The sequence below is a fragment of the Electrona antarctica genome (genome assembly GCF_951216825.1).
Source record: "Electrona antarctica genome assembly, chromosome: 18".
NCBI lineage: Eukaryota > Metazoa > Chordata > Actinopteri > Myctophiformes > Myctophidae > Electrona > Electrona antarctica.
In genome coordinates this window covers 30451763-30469751 of record NC_136799.1, presented here as the reverse complement: position 1 = coordinate 30469751, position 17989 = coordinate 30451763, and the positions used below count along the sequence as shown (strand labels likewise).

Genomic DNA, 17989 nt, shown 5'->3' with positions numbered 1-17989 from the left:
GAGGATATCCCCACTGTTTTCAGCGCCCGCACGCACACACACACACACACACACACACCTAGAGTGCATTACTCACCTCTTTTATCAGTTTGCTGGGAACAGACTTAATGATTTTACCTGTGGAACAAAGTTCAGACTGGTGAATGATCGCTGCATTATACAACTAGAAAAAGTGCCCCTCGGGGCACAGGTCTCCACCAGGGCCCTATACTAGGCCAATGTGAAAAGGGTGCCATTTCTTCTTAAGCCTTGGATGGCAATTGGATGATTTGAGGCATTTTGTTCCAAAAATATGTTTTTCAAAAATCCACCTGTTGGTGGCGCTATAACAGGCCAATGTGAAAAGGGTAGGATATATTCCTCAGCCTAGTAGGAAAAGGCGTGAAAGATTTCACGTAAATTGCACGCTGCATTCATGATTTGAGGCTTTTTGTTCAAAACGGGCCAATCCTGCAAACTTTGAAAGCCAATGTTAGCCAATTAGGATGGAATATGAAATATCGGACAGATCCGTGTTGAACACATGACTATAGAGATAGTGTGTAACGATTTGCGTGATTTTTGGACAGAATCTGGATGGACGCACGCACGCACGCACGCACACGCGCACGCGCGCACGCACGCACACGCACACACGCACACACACACACACACACACACACACACACACACACACACGGACGGAGTGCAAAACATACTCTCTCCCCATGCCTTCGGCCTGGTGGAGACAAAAATAACATACCAAAGTTGACATCAGGCAACATCTTGTCCAGGAACTGAGATTCCATACTATGAGGGGATAGGAAGTCGGCCAGCAGCTGGCTGTTGCACAGCTCAGGATGCTGCAGAAGTTTCTGCAAGAACGCACACAATGATTTGTATTGCTTGTTTGCTGAGGTATGTACATTATAGATGTTTTTGATATTTTCAAAGGCACAGGAGACAAAAAAATGTATTCTCAGATATGGAATATATAAATATACTATAAAGAATGATGACTACAATTTAAATACAGATGAAAATTTTGAGATGGTGAGATCAAGAGCTTGAAGACAGGAGAGAACAGACAGATCTCACAGGTAACATTAGACACAAGTTCAAGTTTGCTGGGAAATTTGCACCTGTTAAAATCGGATAGGAATCATAGGATACAGTATATTATGTACTTGATAAATTAGGATCACCACCATTATTTTCTCAGCGAATCAATCTACTGCACAGTAGATTAACATGTAAAATGGCTTCCTCTTCTTCCTCTTCTTGTTCATTTACAGACACATTGATCTATGTGCAACATGCCTGTCAGATCCAATGAACTGGCAACTGAGTCAAGTGTAGTAAGTAGACTCAAGATCTCTACCTGCAAGTACTCCTGGAACTCCTCCCGTTTGGATGTAAGGAACTCGTAGTTTTTTGGCCCAATGATTCTCTTGGATGGCAACTGCGCATCTGGGAAAGACCCTAGAAGGGTGTAACAATTTACACAGAAGACTGTCTGAAAAGAATACGCTTCCTTTCCAACTGGAACAATGCTTTGATCCAATGCGGATATCGGACAGTCCCTAAAGGACATACTGTAGAAGTTCACTGCAAGTTACTGGACTGCTACAACAGTCATATGGGAATAATGTATGAGTTCTGGAAAAGTGCCTTTTTCCCCCCTCTTCCTTCCTTACTGTACATCTCTGTAGAGTAATAGTGCATAGTGACCATACAACATACAACATGCTGAAGATATATTTGGCAACTACCTACCATGGAACTCTGTGAGCTTGGATTCAAGGACATAGAACTCCAGGTATCTTCTGTACACAGACCAGTTCTCAGTCTCATGCCCGACTGCACACAAATACAGAGCAGACATATCAGAAGAGGTTCTATAGGGATCCTCTGTATCATCTATTTAACTCACGTTGTAAGTGTTTCAGTTTGCACACACATGGATACATTCAAAGGACCACAAGTGTGTGTGTGTGTGTGTGTGTGTGTGTGTGTGTGTGTGTGTGTGTGTGTGTGTGTGTGTGTGTGTGTGTGTGTGTGTGTGTGTGTGTGTGTGTGTGTGTGTGTGCGTGCGTGCGTGCGTGCGTGTGTGCGTGCGTGCGTGCATGCATGTGACTGATTGCCTGCCTGATACTATCTGCGTTTAAAGAGAAATTAGGAATGTGGGTTCAATTTTAACTAAATTACTTAGCAAGAGCAAGAGCGTGTATAAAATCACAACAAATCTGTCAACTGCAATATACCGGTAGCTGGTCATTCATGTGTGTTACAAACATGCTCTGTGTGTAAAAGAGACGAGGCATGGTGCAAGGTCACAGCACGCATTGGCCTGTCACTGTCCATCAGCGGTAGTGCTGAACCATTCACTATTGCATGCAGAGCGACGTGTGCTGTCCTTGGTTTGTCTATTGTATTGCGACTAGCAACCTGTTTTCTTCTTCTTCTTCTTTTTTTGTCCTTCAGAACAAGCTTATGTTCCAGCTTACTTCGTTCAATAACTGTCTATTGCCATGAACTTGAAATTAAAACATTTCATTGGCCAGTGAATCTGATTGTTAGAGGGGAAGCCATTCAATAGCAGGAGGGCTAGACTCTTCTTGTTCTCTTCTAGTAAAAACTAAATAGAACATGCTGTACCTTTGTGTGGACAAACTTTGCTTGTAAAGACTATCCAACTTTAAGGTCAGTCCACACCAACTCCTTGCAACAACTTTAATCATTATCCCCAAATGGCAGTTGAAAGTATTTGCATTGGTGTGGACTGGTGTAGTAACTCATAATGTAATAGCGGCTCATAGAACTGGCCTTAAAACGGTTTTGTTGAAAGTAGTTGCATTGGTGTGGACTGGCCTTAAAACGGTTTTGTTGAAAGTAGTTGCGTTGGTGTGGACTGGTCACACAACACTCAACCAAAATGAAGTGTCAGCCTATGAAGAAATTAGCCTTACCCGCCTTCCGGTCATTGCGCTCCACATCGATACAGAACACTGGAATCCGCTCCCTCTTCACATCATCATCATAGAAGTCAATGTATGGGATGGAGATACCCCAGGCCGACAGGTTACGGGGGGTACTGGGTGTAGTACAGGCTGCCTCCACGGGTGAGTCATCTTCCATGACCATCATGGCCTCTTCCACCTTGGTGGGAGTGAGAGGGGTGTGCAGATGTTAGAGAGAGAGAGAGAGAGAGAGAGAGAGAGTGAGAGAGAGAGAGAGAAAGAGAGAGAGAGAGAGAGAGAGAGAGAGACTAGCCTTGGACGGAAACCTGACGTTTTTATTTCCAGGGAGAAAGAGAGACAGACAGATCAGACATGCACACAGACAGACAGACAGACAGACAGACAGACAGACAGACAGACAGACAGACAGACAGACAGACAGACAGACAGACAGATGACACCAAAATGTGGACTGCCCTAGCACCAGCCATCAAAAGCGACTCCCTACCTTCCTTCAAAACCGCCATAAAAGACCACGTGCTTGCCAAATTCACTTACTAAATTCACTTACTATTTTTATGAAGAATGCCTAGTTTTCACTGTTGCTACACTTAGAATATCAAACAACTGCCCAGGCCACTGCCGCAGCAGTCCGGGCATCTAGCCTGACGATCCCGACGACCTTTGCTGCATGTCAGTCCATCTCTCTCCCCATGTCTCTCCCCCATATCCCACACACTTATTTAGCATATTTTGTATTAAATCAAGAATTCAGTCATTTACATCTGGTTCAATGGTCGTCAGTCATCCAGCGCAGCGATAATTCATTGAGACACGGAAGTCAGAAGGTTTATTATATAATCCCCCCTTCATTTTCTATCAGTAATTCATTCTTCTCCTTTAAATCAGCGGTCTCTCTCCACGTCAACTCCCTTCACTCTCATTCGCTGCCAGCTAACTCACTCACGCCCACATTCAATCAGGTGGTCATTTTAAAGATGGAGTGCCGTGATTTTTCAGGCATAATTAATGAACTGGTGGGCGTGTCCACATAAAAACACCATTTAAACAAATACTGTACACTTTTTTGAAAATAATCTTCCTCCTTATATAATAATAATACTTGATGATCATGTTTTAGAGTGGAACAAAATCACGGCACTCCATCTTTAAGCAGTCACTACTCTGTATTCAGTCTGCATGCCTAGCTGACTCTGTGGTTGTTTAATGTCAGCGACAGCGTTCAAATCCCCTCCACCTCCCCGGCCTCCTCCCTGTGGCATTAGTTCTGTAATGGGTGATTCTGTGATTATAAATGTGATTTATGGATCGTACAATATATGGTATCTAGTTCTGTTATGGGTATCTGTGATTATAATGTGTTTTATGGATCGTATAATGATCATGTGATATGTTCAGTGATCTATGTGGTATATGGAATGCATTGAAAGTTTTGTGGTTGATGTAATATCTTTATCTTATGCACTGATCTTGGGTTTGTTGATATCAGAGCTATGTCTCGGTGCACAGATAATCTGAGACATGTTGTTGGACAGTTTGCGGAACATGTCTCACCACTATTTGATGCTTGTACCTACAGTATAATATAAGTGAGTGACGAATATACCCTCTTCAATAATTAATCTTTAGTTATAGATATGATGGTTATGGCAAGCAGATAGTCCAGGGAGTAGTAAAAATGTCCTAACTTTGTAGCTTAGTAGCTCCTACAAATTGGATCAAGAACAGGTGCACAACATTGTGTCATGGATGGGTGTGCAACACCAAAAGTACACAGCAACATCCAGATTTAGCACTCAATATTTTTGCTGTGTTGACTGTAGAGTGGATACAGGGGTACAGGCAGCTGAGCTGCACCACTGAACCTTAGAACGTGCAACACTGAACATTAAGATTGTGCAAGTTCACTTAAGTGCACACGTACCATAAACAAAGTTTGTACAGCAACTTGGAGGAAATGAATCAATGAAAGGTCGGTCTACTGAGATTGAGCAACAAACACGGGAAACTGGAACACAAACAAAGGAAGTGTGCGCTTACATAAAGTACTGCATGCAGAGTGAGGCACACTTTCTAGCAAGTTAAGTAATGATGTCCACTGAGCCGGATATGGAAGCCTGCTCTTTGGAGACCTTGCAGAACTGTATGGGTGGAAAAGTGAGACAGCACATGGCAGTGCAGGAAACACAGGGGATGTAGGAAAAACACAGACACTCGTGTACACTGATCTACACTGCAAGAATAAAAAACACTGCCAGACCCTTACTGGCCACTGTCTTGTGTTTTCATAGCAAATACTTTCTCCATAAGAAATCATAATAAACTTGATTTCCATATAGCACTTTTCAAAACACTGTTACAAATTGCTTTAAAGAAGGATAAAAATAAATAAACTCACAAGTTGCAGTACTCATGTGAAGTCACAACTATAAGGTATAAATAAATGGAGATTAAGAACTGTCAAGAGTAAAAAATAAATAAATAAATCACACCTGTGTGAACTGAGTGGTGTAAGGTCTTATATAGACTGATCAGCTGTGGTCTGACGTAATGTCTGACGTAATGAAATCACACCCGTGTGAACTGGGTGACCATAGCAACCGTGCTCATTTTTTGAGCACAGACAGACAGACAGACAGACAGACAGACAGACAAACAAAGCCAGTTGTAGGAGTGGTTTACACCACTCAAAAATGGACAACCTGGGTCAGTTTCATCAGTATCAGATGATACTGAGGTTCTCGGGCAAGGAGTTCCACAGCAGTCCAGACACTTGTTTTAGAACCAGGAATTATAGACAATCAAGAGACCCCTTTCTAAGTCTCCACTCTGGCTTGTAACGAACTAACGCTAATGTTAATAACATAGCGGAAGAGAGAGGGAGAGACTTGCCTATCAAGAACTTGAAAAATGGGATAATCACCAAACACCTTGGAGAGATGTCCCCTCAGCCATGTGGTTTTTGAAACAGAGCCTCTGTGACTAAGTTTAAGATTAATATATAAGTCTGGTAGAGTACAAACACTTCTTGTCAATGTTGTGAACAACTCTTTCAAAGCCAAAAGGCAAACAAATCTGTGACAAAAACTATATATTAAAAAAAGGAAAAAAGGAAAAGTACTTTAGTACAATGTTAACTGTTAAATTGCTCAAATAGCACACACATTTAAATGCATTAAAGTGCAGAGGACAATGAATAGGCTCAATATGCAATCTACACAGTGGATGAGGTTCAAACTAAAGTCGTCATTTGAGCAATTAAATATACTTATGCATTAGCAAGTTCCTCTCAAAACAGATATAATATATTATTACAGATATAATAATTTTGATATAATACTTTTGGGAGCCCTTTTTTTCTCCTCTCACTGTTTCTTAGTGCTTAGTGCTAGCACTTTGACTATCAAAGGAAGACTGACCAAATGAGTGTGTGCACTGACCATCAGTGTGGCTATCATTTCCTTACCCAGCACTGCCACCATGTGGGAACCAGCCACAACTATCACCAATCCTAGTTCTTCTAAGAACCTCTGCTGAGTCCATAAAGTAAATATAAATTGTAATTCTAACATTTTTGACATACTGTTCTACTCAGGCGCGGACGCACAGTAGGCACAGAGAGGCAAAAGCCTCCCTCCGGTTACGCTGTGCCTCCCGTCAAGCCATTACACATCTATTCTCTCTCAATGTCCTCCTGTGTGTCTGGAGTCTTTTGTGCCAATGTGTATTCTCTTGTGTGAAATGTGTAGCCTGCATCCCCATTCACAGAACCGGTTGTCACGTCATGGCATATAAACCCCACACACAATGTCCTGGCCTCATTCTTCAATTGATTCTTGAGACAGCAGAGACACAGCAATGGCACCACCGGAAGAAATACAAAGTTTGTCCATGTGAGGACGCCTGAACCCAAAGGCTACAACCACGGCACCGCATCGCTTACACCAGCAGCAATCACGCCAGCAGTAGCTCTACCGGCCCTGCTAGGCTCACCACCACCACCATCCTACCGGCCACCATGCTACCAGCTCTACCGGCCCTGCTAGGCTCACCACCACCACCACCATCCTACCGGCCACCATCCTACCAGCTCTACCGGCCCTGCTAGGCTCACCACCACCAACAGCCTAACCCTGCTAGGCTCACCACCACCAACAGCCTAACCCTGCTAGGCTCACCACCACCACCATCCGCACTGGAGGAGAAGTCACAGGTGACGTCACCAGCCTAGCTGTTGCTGCTTTTGCATCCGTTGGACTGCCAGACAGTCTTTACAGAGAAAATCAGGGATCTATCAGCTATCGAGGAGCCAGAAACTCAAACGCATGCAGCTAACAAAATTCCCAGCTACTGAAATCAATGGGACATTACGCACATATCAGCAGATGGTATCACCAATAGGCCTACCCATGGCTTGAATATAGCAATTGAAAGAGAACTATGCCTGCTGTGTTTTTGTGTATCAAGTGTTTTTTTATCCACTTTTTCTCTCATGTACATTATATCTGACTGGCGCAGAGCTTGTGGTTCAAGAAAGTACTTACTCATAAAGAGTTCCTGGCTCCGTGAGTCCGCGCCTGGTACTACTGACAGCATCAGGAATGTAAATAATCATTTTCAGTGTTCAGGTTAGTGCTGGGAGAAGCTAGATCAAGGTGGTACGAAGAAGCTTTGTTTGATATGAAGAAATGTTAGTTATGATTATGATGATTGAGGTTCTAAAACATTGTGTTGTCAAGGACCCCCAAATGTTTATGTATATCCACGGATATCCATCAGAAAATATTTTGTGCCAAGGACCCCACAGGAGTGGAATTGTAGGCCAACTTCTTCCGAAATAATATATATATAAAACAATTATAAGTGAGCCAAAGTATTATAAGAGCCAAAGTATAAATAGGTTGATTTGGTTAAACTGATTTTGAAACTATATTAACTAATATTAACCTCCTCAAGGACCGTGGCCGGAACTTTGAGAACCACTGGCATATGGTATACATACGTCCAATATGGCCAGTAAAGTTGCTGCAAAACATTCCATATTTAATGTATACGACCTGTCAGACAGAAGGTTTAGGAGGCCCAACCTCCAAAACAATGGGGCTGGCAGATCATTCATGGCTACCAGTATTACACAGACTGTGAAATAAAATAACTGAATCTCTGTATGCGAGGATGCTGCACCGTATGTAGAGCACTTTAGTGATATGTGACTTACTAGAAGTTTACGTGCCTTAGTTGGCGCGCTCACATCTAACGCCACAGGTTATGCACCTGTAACCCTTTTTAGCAAAAGGCTGATGCACACCTGACCTCAGAAGGCTAGTGATTGTCTGTCCTGATGAAGGTCTAATCGACCAAAACGTCAACCCAATAAAGAGCAACAGTTTGGTCTGACAGTGTGCGGGACCCTTTCTTTGTTTTTCAAAGATAACCATTTTATGCACCTGTAACCCAACATGTATAGAGGGTATGCGCATGCTTAAAGTGAATGGCACATCGAGTGGCACATCGAGTGGCAAAGCAACAGGCAAAGTGAGTTTAACGTTGTTTAATGCAATCAGATAGTGATGACTGTTTGGATGCATGGGCTGTCAAGGCCAGAAAGTAGTTTTTTGCCACTCAGTAGGCATTCCTGCATAACTTCCGGGTTTGATGATGATGTCACGCGCATACAGGTAAAGTGAGTGACGTCAGGCAGAGCACAGGCAGAGCCGCAGAGCACAGGCGTGAAGGGCACTTCCGCATACTCTGCATACGTCACAGTCTATGACATGGCCACCCGATTGTGAACACCGAGGTGCGAACAGGTGAAATTAAGTAGTGGTTATGTGCCTTCATTCTAATTCATCAACATGATGGGAGGTGCTTACTTGATAAACCTGCTGTCTCATATCTGTACTTTTCTTCAAACATCTATGCAAGGTTTTTACATTAGTGCTGCTCACTCTTGAATTTACGGCATAATACTTCCAACAGAGCCTGAGAATTAGTGATAGTCAGCTACCTCTGTGTGAAAACGGGTGGTTTCTAGGTCAGTCTCACCATATCGTCCTCCCCCTCCACCAGCCCGTAGGATGGCAGCATGGCCCCTTCCATGGTGGTGCTCTTGAACACTCCTTTGATCTTGCTGCCAATGCGGCTAATCCCAAAGGACTCGCCCCTCTTCGATGTGCTCCTGCAGGTCACACAAAGAAGAGCTCAGACAGACATGCATGCATGCGACGGAAGAGCAGCGCATGGCTTCAGCACAGCATATGCAGTTTAGGGACAATGATCCAAAGAAGACAGAGGCATAGAGAGAAAGAGAGAGAGAAAAAGGATGGGTGCGCAGGGAAGAGGCTGCAGCCAGGTATCACGAGGGGGCACGGGGGTAAAGCGGATTGCTAGCCAAACGGAAACACCACTTCACAGCCATCTCGTAGAAATGCCTAAGAGGCTAAATCTTAGGCAGTTACACACAAGTGTCATGCACTGAAAATAGCCAATTTACAAGCTCACAATGAGTCGTATTGTGACTCATTGTGAGCTCATAGATCTGCTATTTTAGGTGTGCAACACCGGTGCGTAACTAACTAATCAGGCAAAAATCTGACTAATTATACACAGCACATAGTAAGCTTGTGGTTTGATGAATAGATACTGAAATGTTTATATGGTTAAAGATTTTAAACTCAACATGTGTGATAAATGACGTGCAGAAACCAGAAAACCAGTTGTAACACAACAGCACAAAGTCAAAGGTGTTCTGCATGACTGCCTGTCAGATTGAGTAAATATATACAGTGGTGGAAGAAGTATTGACATCAAAATATACATGTACAAGTGCTCTAAATCCTTTGAAAATAGAAGATCTACAAGATCACAAAGTATTGCATCGCAATGCGTTGTAAGCTTGTAGATTGGTAGTATAAAATAGGGCTTTAGTGGTTAATGTATGGTTTAAGAATCTATCATGAAAGAAACTAATGACTTAAGTTTTCAAATTATTGTAGTGGAGTAAAAGTAGGGATGTTCGTTCCCGATCCGATACCGCAATTTCTGTGTTAGCCAATACCGATACCAGAGAATAATATTTATAATAATAAAAATAAAAAATAAAAATAAATAAAAATATAAATCGTATTTTGAAATCCACCAACCGGAAGTCAAGGGTTGACATTCGTCTAACTTGCTATGCTAAGCTTTGACCGTTTAGCTGTGTTGCATTCTTCACACGTTGGACTAGTAGGGAACCGCGCAGAACATGCGACAAAAGTCTGCGGGTGTTTTCTTACAGCGGTGCCTGTTGGGCACTGGCCTACTTGGAACGATGCAAGTCGGAAATGAATGCCCCACCCAGATATTATGTCTGTGCCCCTTTTATGCCCATGGAGTTCTTTGTCAGGCATGCCCAAATATGGAGTCTATGCAGATGTCAGAATGATGTCAGAACAGGCCTGCAGCTCCATATATGGACACTGGTCAGGAGCCCTGTCCAGAGCCTGGGCAGAGGCCTTTTTAGGGCGGTTCTGGACAACTGTGGGTCCGACCGACTCGACACCGGGCACTGCACTCCCTGTGGTGGTGTGGAACGTGTGTGTCGAATTTGAAGTTGGTGGGGCGAACGGTTCTCAAGTTACGTGGATTACAAGAGTACACATACAGACAGAGACTTGAATATCATAGTAGAGTTAATGAGCTTTTTGAGACACTGACTGCACGTTGAGTGTGTGTGTTGCGTGCACGTGTGTGTGTGTGTGTGTGTGTGTGTGTGTGTGTGTGTGCTGTGTGTGGAGAGAGGGAGAGAGAAGGGGAGACGGAGCATAGCGGGGGTGTTTGTTTAGAGACATATCTCGTGTTATGTTTATATAGTAACTATCTAGCTATATATCTCGTGTTGTGTTTATAGCAGACTCCTCACTCAAACATGCACTTACAGTTTGGGCAATTCGAAAGCAAACTCCACATGCCCTAACATTTTATTTACCTGCCATAGTGTCAACCCCTTACCCCTGTGTTGGATCGGTGGTTAGACTGGCATATTCGCTGATCCCGATATGACCAACTAAGGGCATATCGGGCAGTGTTCCGATACTGGTATCAGTATCAGCACATCTCTAGTAAAAAGTACAATATTTGCCTCTGAGATAGTAGTGGAGTAAAGCATAAAGTATATAAAAATAGAGATACTCAAGTCAAGTAAAAGTATCTCAAATGTGTACAGTACTTGTACTTACTTTCCACCACTGCAAATACAGTTCTGTTCAACTTATGGCATAGTTAACATACTGGACACAATCTAATTTAGATAAGAGTAAGACACAACTCAGTTCCTGATTCAATACAAAGGCTTATTCATCACCTTCAAAAAACAAAAAAAAACAAAAAAGCGATTCATGCACAGGTCCCTCCATGCAGGCGGCAGGCTGGGACTAGGATCGTGTGCACAAGAAGAGTGGGGTACATGACATCACACTGACACCTAAATTGTATTCTGTCGCACGCAGACAGAATATAATTCTATATAACACAGACAGCCATGGCACCATCGTGCAGCGGTGTGTAAATTAGGTGTGACCTGCTACGGACGGATGGACCCTCACTTACTTCGGTGAGGAGTGGCGGTGGGTTAGCGAGCCATATGGGAGGGCTGTGAACGTGGACGGGGCATGGAGGGAATTAAAAGATGCAGGTGAAGAGCTGCCGGAGGCGGTGAACAGGGACGATGGAGACTCTGGGCTCCAGTCCCAGGAGGTACTGGCAGCGCAGGGCCAATGTCCCCATGTGGGTGAGGGGAGGAGAGGACCGTGGATCATATCAGGGCAGGCAGTAGGGTGGTGGTTGGTGGTGGCAGCGGAAAAATGATGCCGGGGCCAGACGGAAGATGGGAAAGGTGGACAGACAGTCACAGACAAAGCACAACAGTCCACGGCAACGATAGGTAGGGTGATGGAGAGGGACAGACGGAGCAGAATGGAAAGGGGGGTCAAACAGAGACAACAATCATGGAGATAGGTTTGCTAGAAAGGCTGATGACTGGACTGTGTTCATGTATGGGGCGGAGATGAAAGAGCCATTCTCTGCTGTATCTTCTTCCTCATCTGAGAGCCACAGTTCATGCTGCCATGACCACTGCCTTGATAACAACAATGTTCCTTGAAGTATATGAAGAATCATAACAAAAGCCAATCACCACCACCACCTAAACTAAAGCACAGTTTATTTTCCTTTTTTGATGTGAAATGTAATTCTGCAGGTGAGCATTTGATTCAGAAAGCTAATCAGGTGAATTAAACAAGGAATCATAAGTAGAACTTTACAATGCATATTACGCAATGCAATTATACTGTATAATTATTACATCACAGTCAGATGTAGGCATAAAGGCCGAAACAATGTTGACATCATAGTATTCCAATACTGTAAATATTGGAATTGAATTGGAAGAGAGAAATTACGCTGTATTAATTTGTGTATCCCATAACAGTAGACACTTAACACTCCCAATAATACAAAATAGTACATGTGTACAATTAAAATTATCCATACGCAAATAGAATTGACCTCCAAAGAGCAGCAATGAGTTCTTTGTTAAAAAGGCAGTAAAGCTTCTTCTGCAGACCACATTCAGGCAAAAACTTTTTTTTTTGTATCTTGCGTGCAGCAGTGCTGCCTGGCCAGTCACTGTTTGGACCACAGTACAAGGGGTTCGATTTGCTGGGGGGGTTGGGGGGGGGAGGCTCCATGATTTGTTTTAATCCCTGCTTCTGGTCAGACCGAATTAAATACATGTGGGGAAATTTAGACTGTCTGATGTTTGATATCACAATTTAACAATGTAATAAAACATTTATGATAACCATATTAACACTGATTTTGGGGACATTTTCTAAATTTGTCACAATTTAGTCATAATTGTGACACCGTTTGTCAAAATGTGTCCAAAATAATAATAATTATCAGTTAAAAAATAGCACAAATAGCCCATCTACAAGCTCATAAAGTGTTGCGATGCGATGTGTTATGAGCTTGTAGATCGTCCATTTACACTATCGGTCATACGAAGAAGTATAGAGCTTAAGTGGTAAAAGAAAAATGGCCCCCTCTGTTTTAATTTCTATTTGTATTTTACTTTTATTCTTTACAAATCGAACCCTGGCCGTACTGATGACATGTACTCACCGAATGTCATCCATACTGAGGCTATTTCTGGAACAACATGCACAGGGAGTTAGTGGCTGGGCTCCTTGGCCACTTCAGACACACACCCCATGATTACAACCCGCACAGACACCACTGCAGGCCACATATTTAGTTCATAAAGTTAACATAACTATAACTATGCACTTGAAATTAAAAATAGCAAAGAATAACTCAGTATTTCAATTTAAATATAGCAAAAATAGCTGATCTACAAGTTCAAAACGCGTCAGTGTAGATCAGATATTTTTGCTACGACAGAAATATGCAATGTGTCCCTCTGGAGTGAGTGTGTAAATATAGTGGCCCTCCCCATCGTTAAAGTTGCCCACCCTGACACAGGGGCTGCTGTACAATTCACTTTCAGCTCAAGAAAGAGCTTTTAAAACATCTGTGTTGTGTTTTGCATTGTTTTACATTCCAGCATTCCAGCTTTACTTGAACTGAAATATAACTGAGCTGATGGTGAATTTGAACTTTCAAAACTTTAGGCAGTCTGAGAGAATAGACGCTTTGAGCAAGTGGTAAAAGTATTCACTGACTAAACAAGAAATAGGCAACAGTCACATTATAAATGGCCTTAGTACCTGGGGGTGGGAGAGGTGCACTTTGTTTGCACTCTTTCTACCTTTTTGTGTTTTTTAATACATTTTCAGGCACGCTGGACAAGACCTACGCTGCAGACGGTATAATTTGTTTTGGGCAGAAGTTGCGGGATTTCGGCGGAAGTACCGCTCAAGGAAAGGACGTTGACGCTTTACAAATCAGTTTACAATTTACATTCTCTGTGTATGAAACAAGTGTTGTGATCTGACGGATGTTCCGGCTGACACTTCCGCCAATACCGTCTCTGCCTTAAGTTGTGACCAAGCTTTTCTCTTTGCAGAGTAAGCCTGGGACCGAGGCTAATTTTCAGGTGGGTCACCAATTTCAACCAATCAGGAGAGAACCCATTCAGCAGCTTCAATATTATAGTGCTCCAATTCCAATTAAAACATTTTTGGTTTCATCACTTCCAATTTCACTTGTTTAACCTGTATGAGCTGTCTCTCCTGATTGAATGAAACTGGTATCCCAACCTGAAAATGCATTTTCTGTTTACTTAAATGTTGGAGAGATGTGGAGAGACCCCTGATACTGAACAGACATATCTTAGCACTGATTATTATGGGAATATATAGTTGACACTTATTTCAACAAATTAAAATCACTTACACGCCCTTAAACCACTTTCAACTTGGCATCCCAATTTTGGTCATATACGGTAGGCACCTGTCACATTATGACCGCTTATGGGATTACAGAGATAACCCTATTTTTGAAAATGTTATCTATAAAACAGAACTTAATGGACAATCACAAAGCTTAGCTGTACCTTGTCAGTACACTACACAAACACACTGGCGAATATAACACCTTGTGGGATGTTTCTTTTCAAAATGGTCACACACTGTACACACATGCACGCAAGCATGTATGCACAGTGCACGCACGCGCACGCACGCACGCACACGCACGCACACACACACACACACACACACACACACACACACACACACACACACACACTACAATGGCACCCACCTGCTCATCCTAGAGTTCCTTGCGGGAGACTCAGCCCCTCGCAGAAGTTGGCGGAAGTACTGCAGAAGAACATGGAAAGAGAACATCATCCATAGTAACAACATACTGTACCTGCCAACAGTCCTGCTTCTCACAGGAGCCTCCCTATTTCTAACACTTTCTTTCGCTATTCTCCCAATAGGTATGGTACTGGGTTAATCTCCCAGTTTTATATGCAATGCATGCGCAACCCTGCCTGATATGCATTTTCTTGTCCGCATTATATTGTGACCTATGAATTAAAGACAAATTCAAAGTTATTTTACTTTAACATCCATGTATTTATTCCATTCATCTTTGGTGGAGGTTTTATATAGGGCTCAACGCCTAATGATGGCAGGTATGTACTAACAACAGGAAGGGTTCCCTCCAAACAGTCACTCCCTCCATATGTGAATACTGGCCTGTAGTCAGTAATAATAGAACAACACTTAGTATTAAATGGTGTTATCAATATGTGCAATTGGTCAAAAGAACAGCATCTCATCTCATAACTGTATCAACAGGAACTAATAGAGAAAGTAAAAAAGGGTTTTAGTAGAGGCAATGTGGGCAGTTTGGTATAGGACCCCGCAGAGAGGCTTAGGTCAACCTTATTTAGAACACATCAAAGCTAAGCCGCATCAGCACCAGTGCACCACTGATAAATAAACCACAGAAACAATGCAATCCAGAATATCACTACTTTCCAGACACACTATTCATGCAAGGCGGTGGCTCGCAGTGGACAATGGCTGTTCACTGGGCTGCCCAGCTGTATTCAATGAGGGAACTTGTGAGGGGTGAAATTCAGGTTGGCAGCTTGGCATGATGCCAGGGCAAGGCCATTGGCCAGTAGTGTGTGACCGGTATTGATGACATGGTTGGAAGCAGTTGGTGGCGGAGAGATCAGAGGACAATTGTGCAAGAGAGCCTGAAATCCAAATCACCCCTTTAATGCCTGTTTACCAAGTAGAGTCTAGTAGTCTTATGGTTTAAAAGTGTCACAATGAAAATAAAGTGATAGTGGAGAATACAACATACATTTTAACCACTTTCAACCTGGTGTCCCTATTTTAGGCACTCTAAGGCCAAAACTTTCAAAGGTTTTCAAAAAATGGCAAGAATTTTCAATGTATCTGTAAGCTCATAAAGTGTCACATCATGATGCGTTGTGAGCTGGTATGTTGGCTAGTTTAAATAAATATTGAACGTATAAAATAGGGCATAAGTGGTTAAACACATTTGGTAAAGCCAACTAGACAAAATGTAAAGGGATTTTATTTTGAGTTCAGTGTCCATGACACTAGATGCCTTCAATGGGGGGGAAACGTGTGAAGCAAATAAGTTCTCATTAAGCATAGATGCTGACCTCATCACTGTGGCAGAACATGGGGGTGAAAACATTCTCCAGGAGAGACAGGACATGCTCATAGGCCTCAAATAAACACCTCATGGTTTGGAGTTTCACCACTTCTTCATACGGGCCCTCAGCAACTGGGGAGAAGCACACAAAATCAGAATTGGAAACACAGATATTGCTTTACTACATACATTTATGTAGCTCTTCACAGAAGTAAAGCAGATCATTAAACATCACACAGGGTGTACAGTGTGTCATACTTATCTTTAATGATTGCAAAAACATTAACAGCAGTCTATGTGTAAGTCTGAGGCAAGGGTTTCTACATACTGTTGCGTATTTCTTCCACTATGAAGGGGTCAAAGCGGATCTTGTCGATGCTCTCGTCCAAACAATAGGTCTCGTAGATCTTCTTCACCTCCTGATGAAGCATCAGCTTCTCAGAGTCCGTTAGCTCAGGACACAGTATCTTATCGTTGAATTCCTCTGTGAAGGACAGGTCAGGATAATCAGACTACCCAAGCTCATTGTTCTAAGAACAGCAAAACTTCAAATCAGTGGGGTCTATGACCAATAAAGGGCAAGGATGTGAAAATATGGAAAAACTCTTCCCAATGCATTCTATGTGTTGAGAGCGTATGTGTTGGAACAAAATTAGCAAAGTTGTCCTTTAACCACACTAGACCAGTGCCCGTTCCACCCATCTGTCTGTGTCCCTTTTATGCCCATATATGGAGATTTCTGTATCTGTCTCGTCATGGAATGTACAGGTGAGGTCCACTGGCAGAGCCTGACCAGAGCCTTTTGTGGTGGTTCTGGACAACCGAGTATCTGAACGACTCAACACTGGGCACAGCACTCCCTTTGGCGGTGGAATGCGTATGTCAAATTTGAAGTCGTGGGGGCGAACCGTTCAGGCATGCCCAAATATGGAGTTTATGTCAGAACAGAACAGAACAGTTATTATGTCTGTGTCCCTTTTATGCCCATATATGGAGTTATTTGTCAGGCAATCCCAAATATGGAGTCTATGCAGATGTCAGAACATATTGTGATGTCAGAACAGGCCAGCTCCATATATGGAGATCTAGGGCCTCTATCCAGAGCCCGGGCAGAGGCCTTTTGTGGCGGTTCTGGAGAACCATGGGTCCGACCGACTCGACACTGCACTCCCTGTGGGGGTGTGGAACGCGTGTGTCAAATTAGAAGTGGGTGGGGCGAACAGTACAGACTTGATGCATTTATAGATAGATGAACATTAGCAACCCTATTCAGGGCATTATTCAGCAAAAAAAAAGCAAACATTGTGCAGCAACATTACACATTGTGAGTTTATAGATCAGTTATTTTCTGTGAAGAGATTTGGTGTAGAGGGGGAAAGCGGGGGATCTAGTACAGAGCCCTGGGGGTCAATGAATCAGACACTATAGGCTATATGTTTGCTACGATCACATGGAGACCCTTAAGTAAATTTAAGTCAATTTCCGATATGCATTCCTCTGAGTCTGGAGACATACAGTAACAGTATCTGTCAGGTGATAGCTAAAATCCACTACGGTAAATACACCTATGCCAGAACAAATTCCAGGCAAAGGGAGGACACAGACATGTTGGCAATCAGAGGGGGAGAAAGTAGCTTTAACCACTTGAATAGCAGCATAGTTGACCGGGGTCCCCCAGGGCTCTACTCAACTCAACTAAATTTTAATTATATAGCACATTTAACATGACCAGGCCAACCAAAGTGCTGTACAGGTTATATAAACAGGCATTAGAAAACAAAAATATAAACAGGCATTAGAAAACAAGGAGCAATACTGTTATATTCAACAGTAAGCTATAGAGCTCCTTTTTTCCTTCTACACCAAATCCCTTTACCAAA

The 17989-nt window shown here is 42.8% G+C and overlaps 1 protein-coding gene across 3 annotated transcripts in view; it reads right to left on the bottom strand.

Moving 5' to 3' along the window:
• The window catches only part of LOC306942426 (sorting nexin-14-like), a 31145-nt gene that overhangs the window by 7758 nt on the left and 5398 nt on the right, over positions 1-17989 (bottom strand). For 2 of the 3 annotated variants that reach the window (XM_079528301.1, XM_079528302.1), the window contains exons 14-23: positions 16438-16593; positions 16117-16241; positions 14727-14785; positions 11550-11699; positions 9006-9138; positions 2949-3138; positions 1756-1839; positions 1361-1461; positions 743-854; positions 77-117 (exon numbers count right to left, since the gene is read on the bottom strand). In XM_079528301.1, coding sequence (XP_079384427.1) covers positions 77-117; positions 743-854; positions 1361-1461; positions 1756-1839; positions 2949-3138; positions 9006-9138; positions 11550-11699; positions 14727-14785; positions 16117-16241; positions 16438-16593 — 1151 coding nt within the window. The remainder of the gene's footprint in view (positions 1-76; positions 118-742; positions 855-1360; positions 1462-1755; positions 1840-2948; positions 3139-9005; positions 9139-11549; positions 11700-14726; positions 14786-16116; positions 16242-16437; positions 16594-17989) is intronic. The other variant, XM_079528303.1, reaches the window with a different exon arrangement.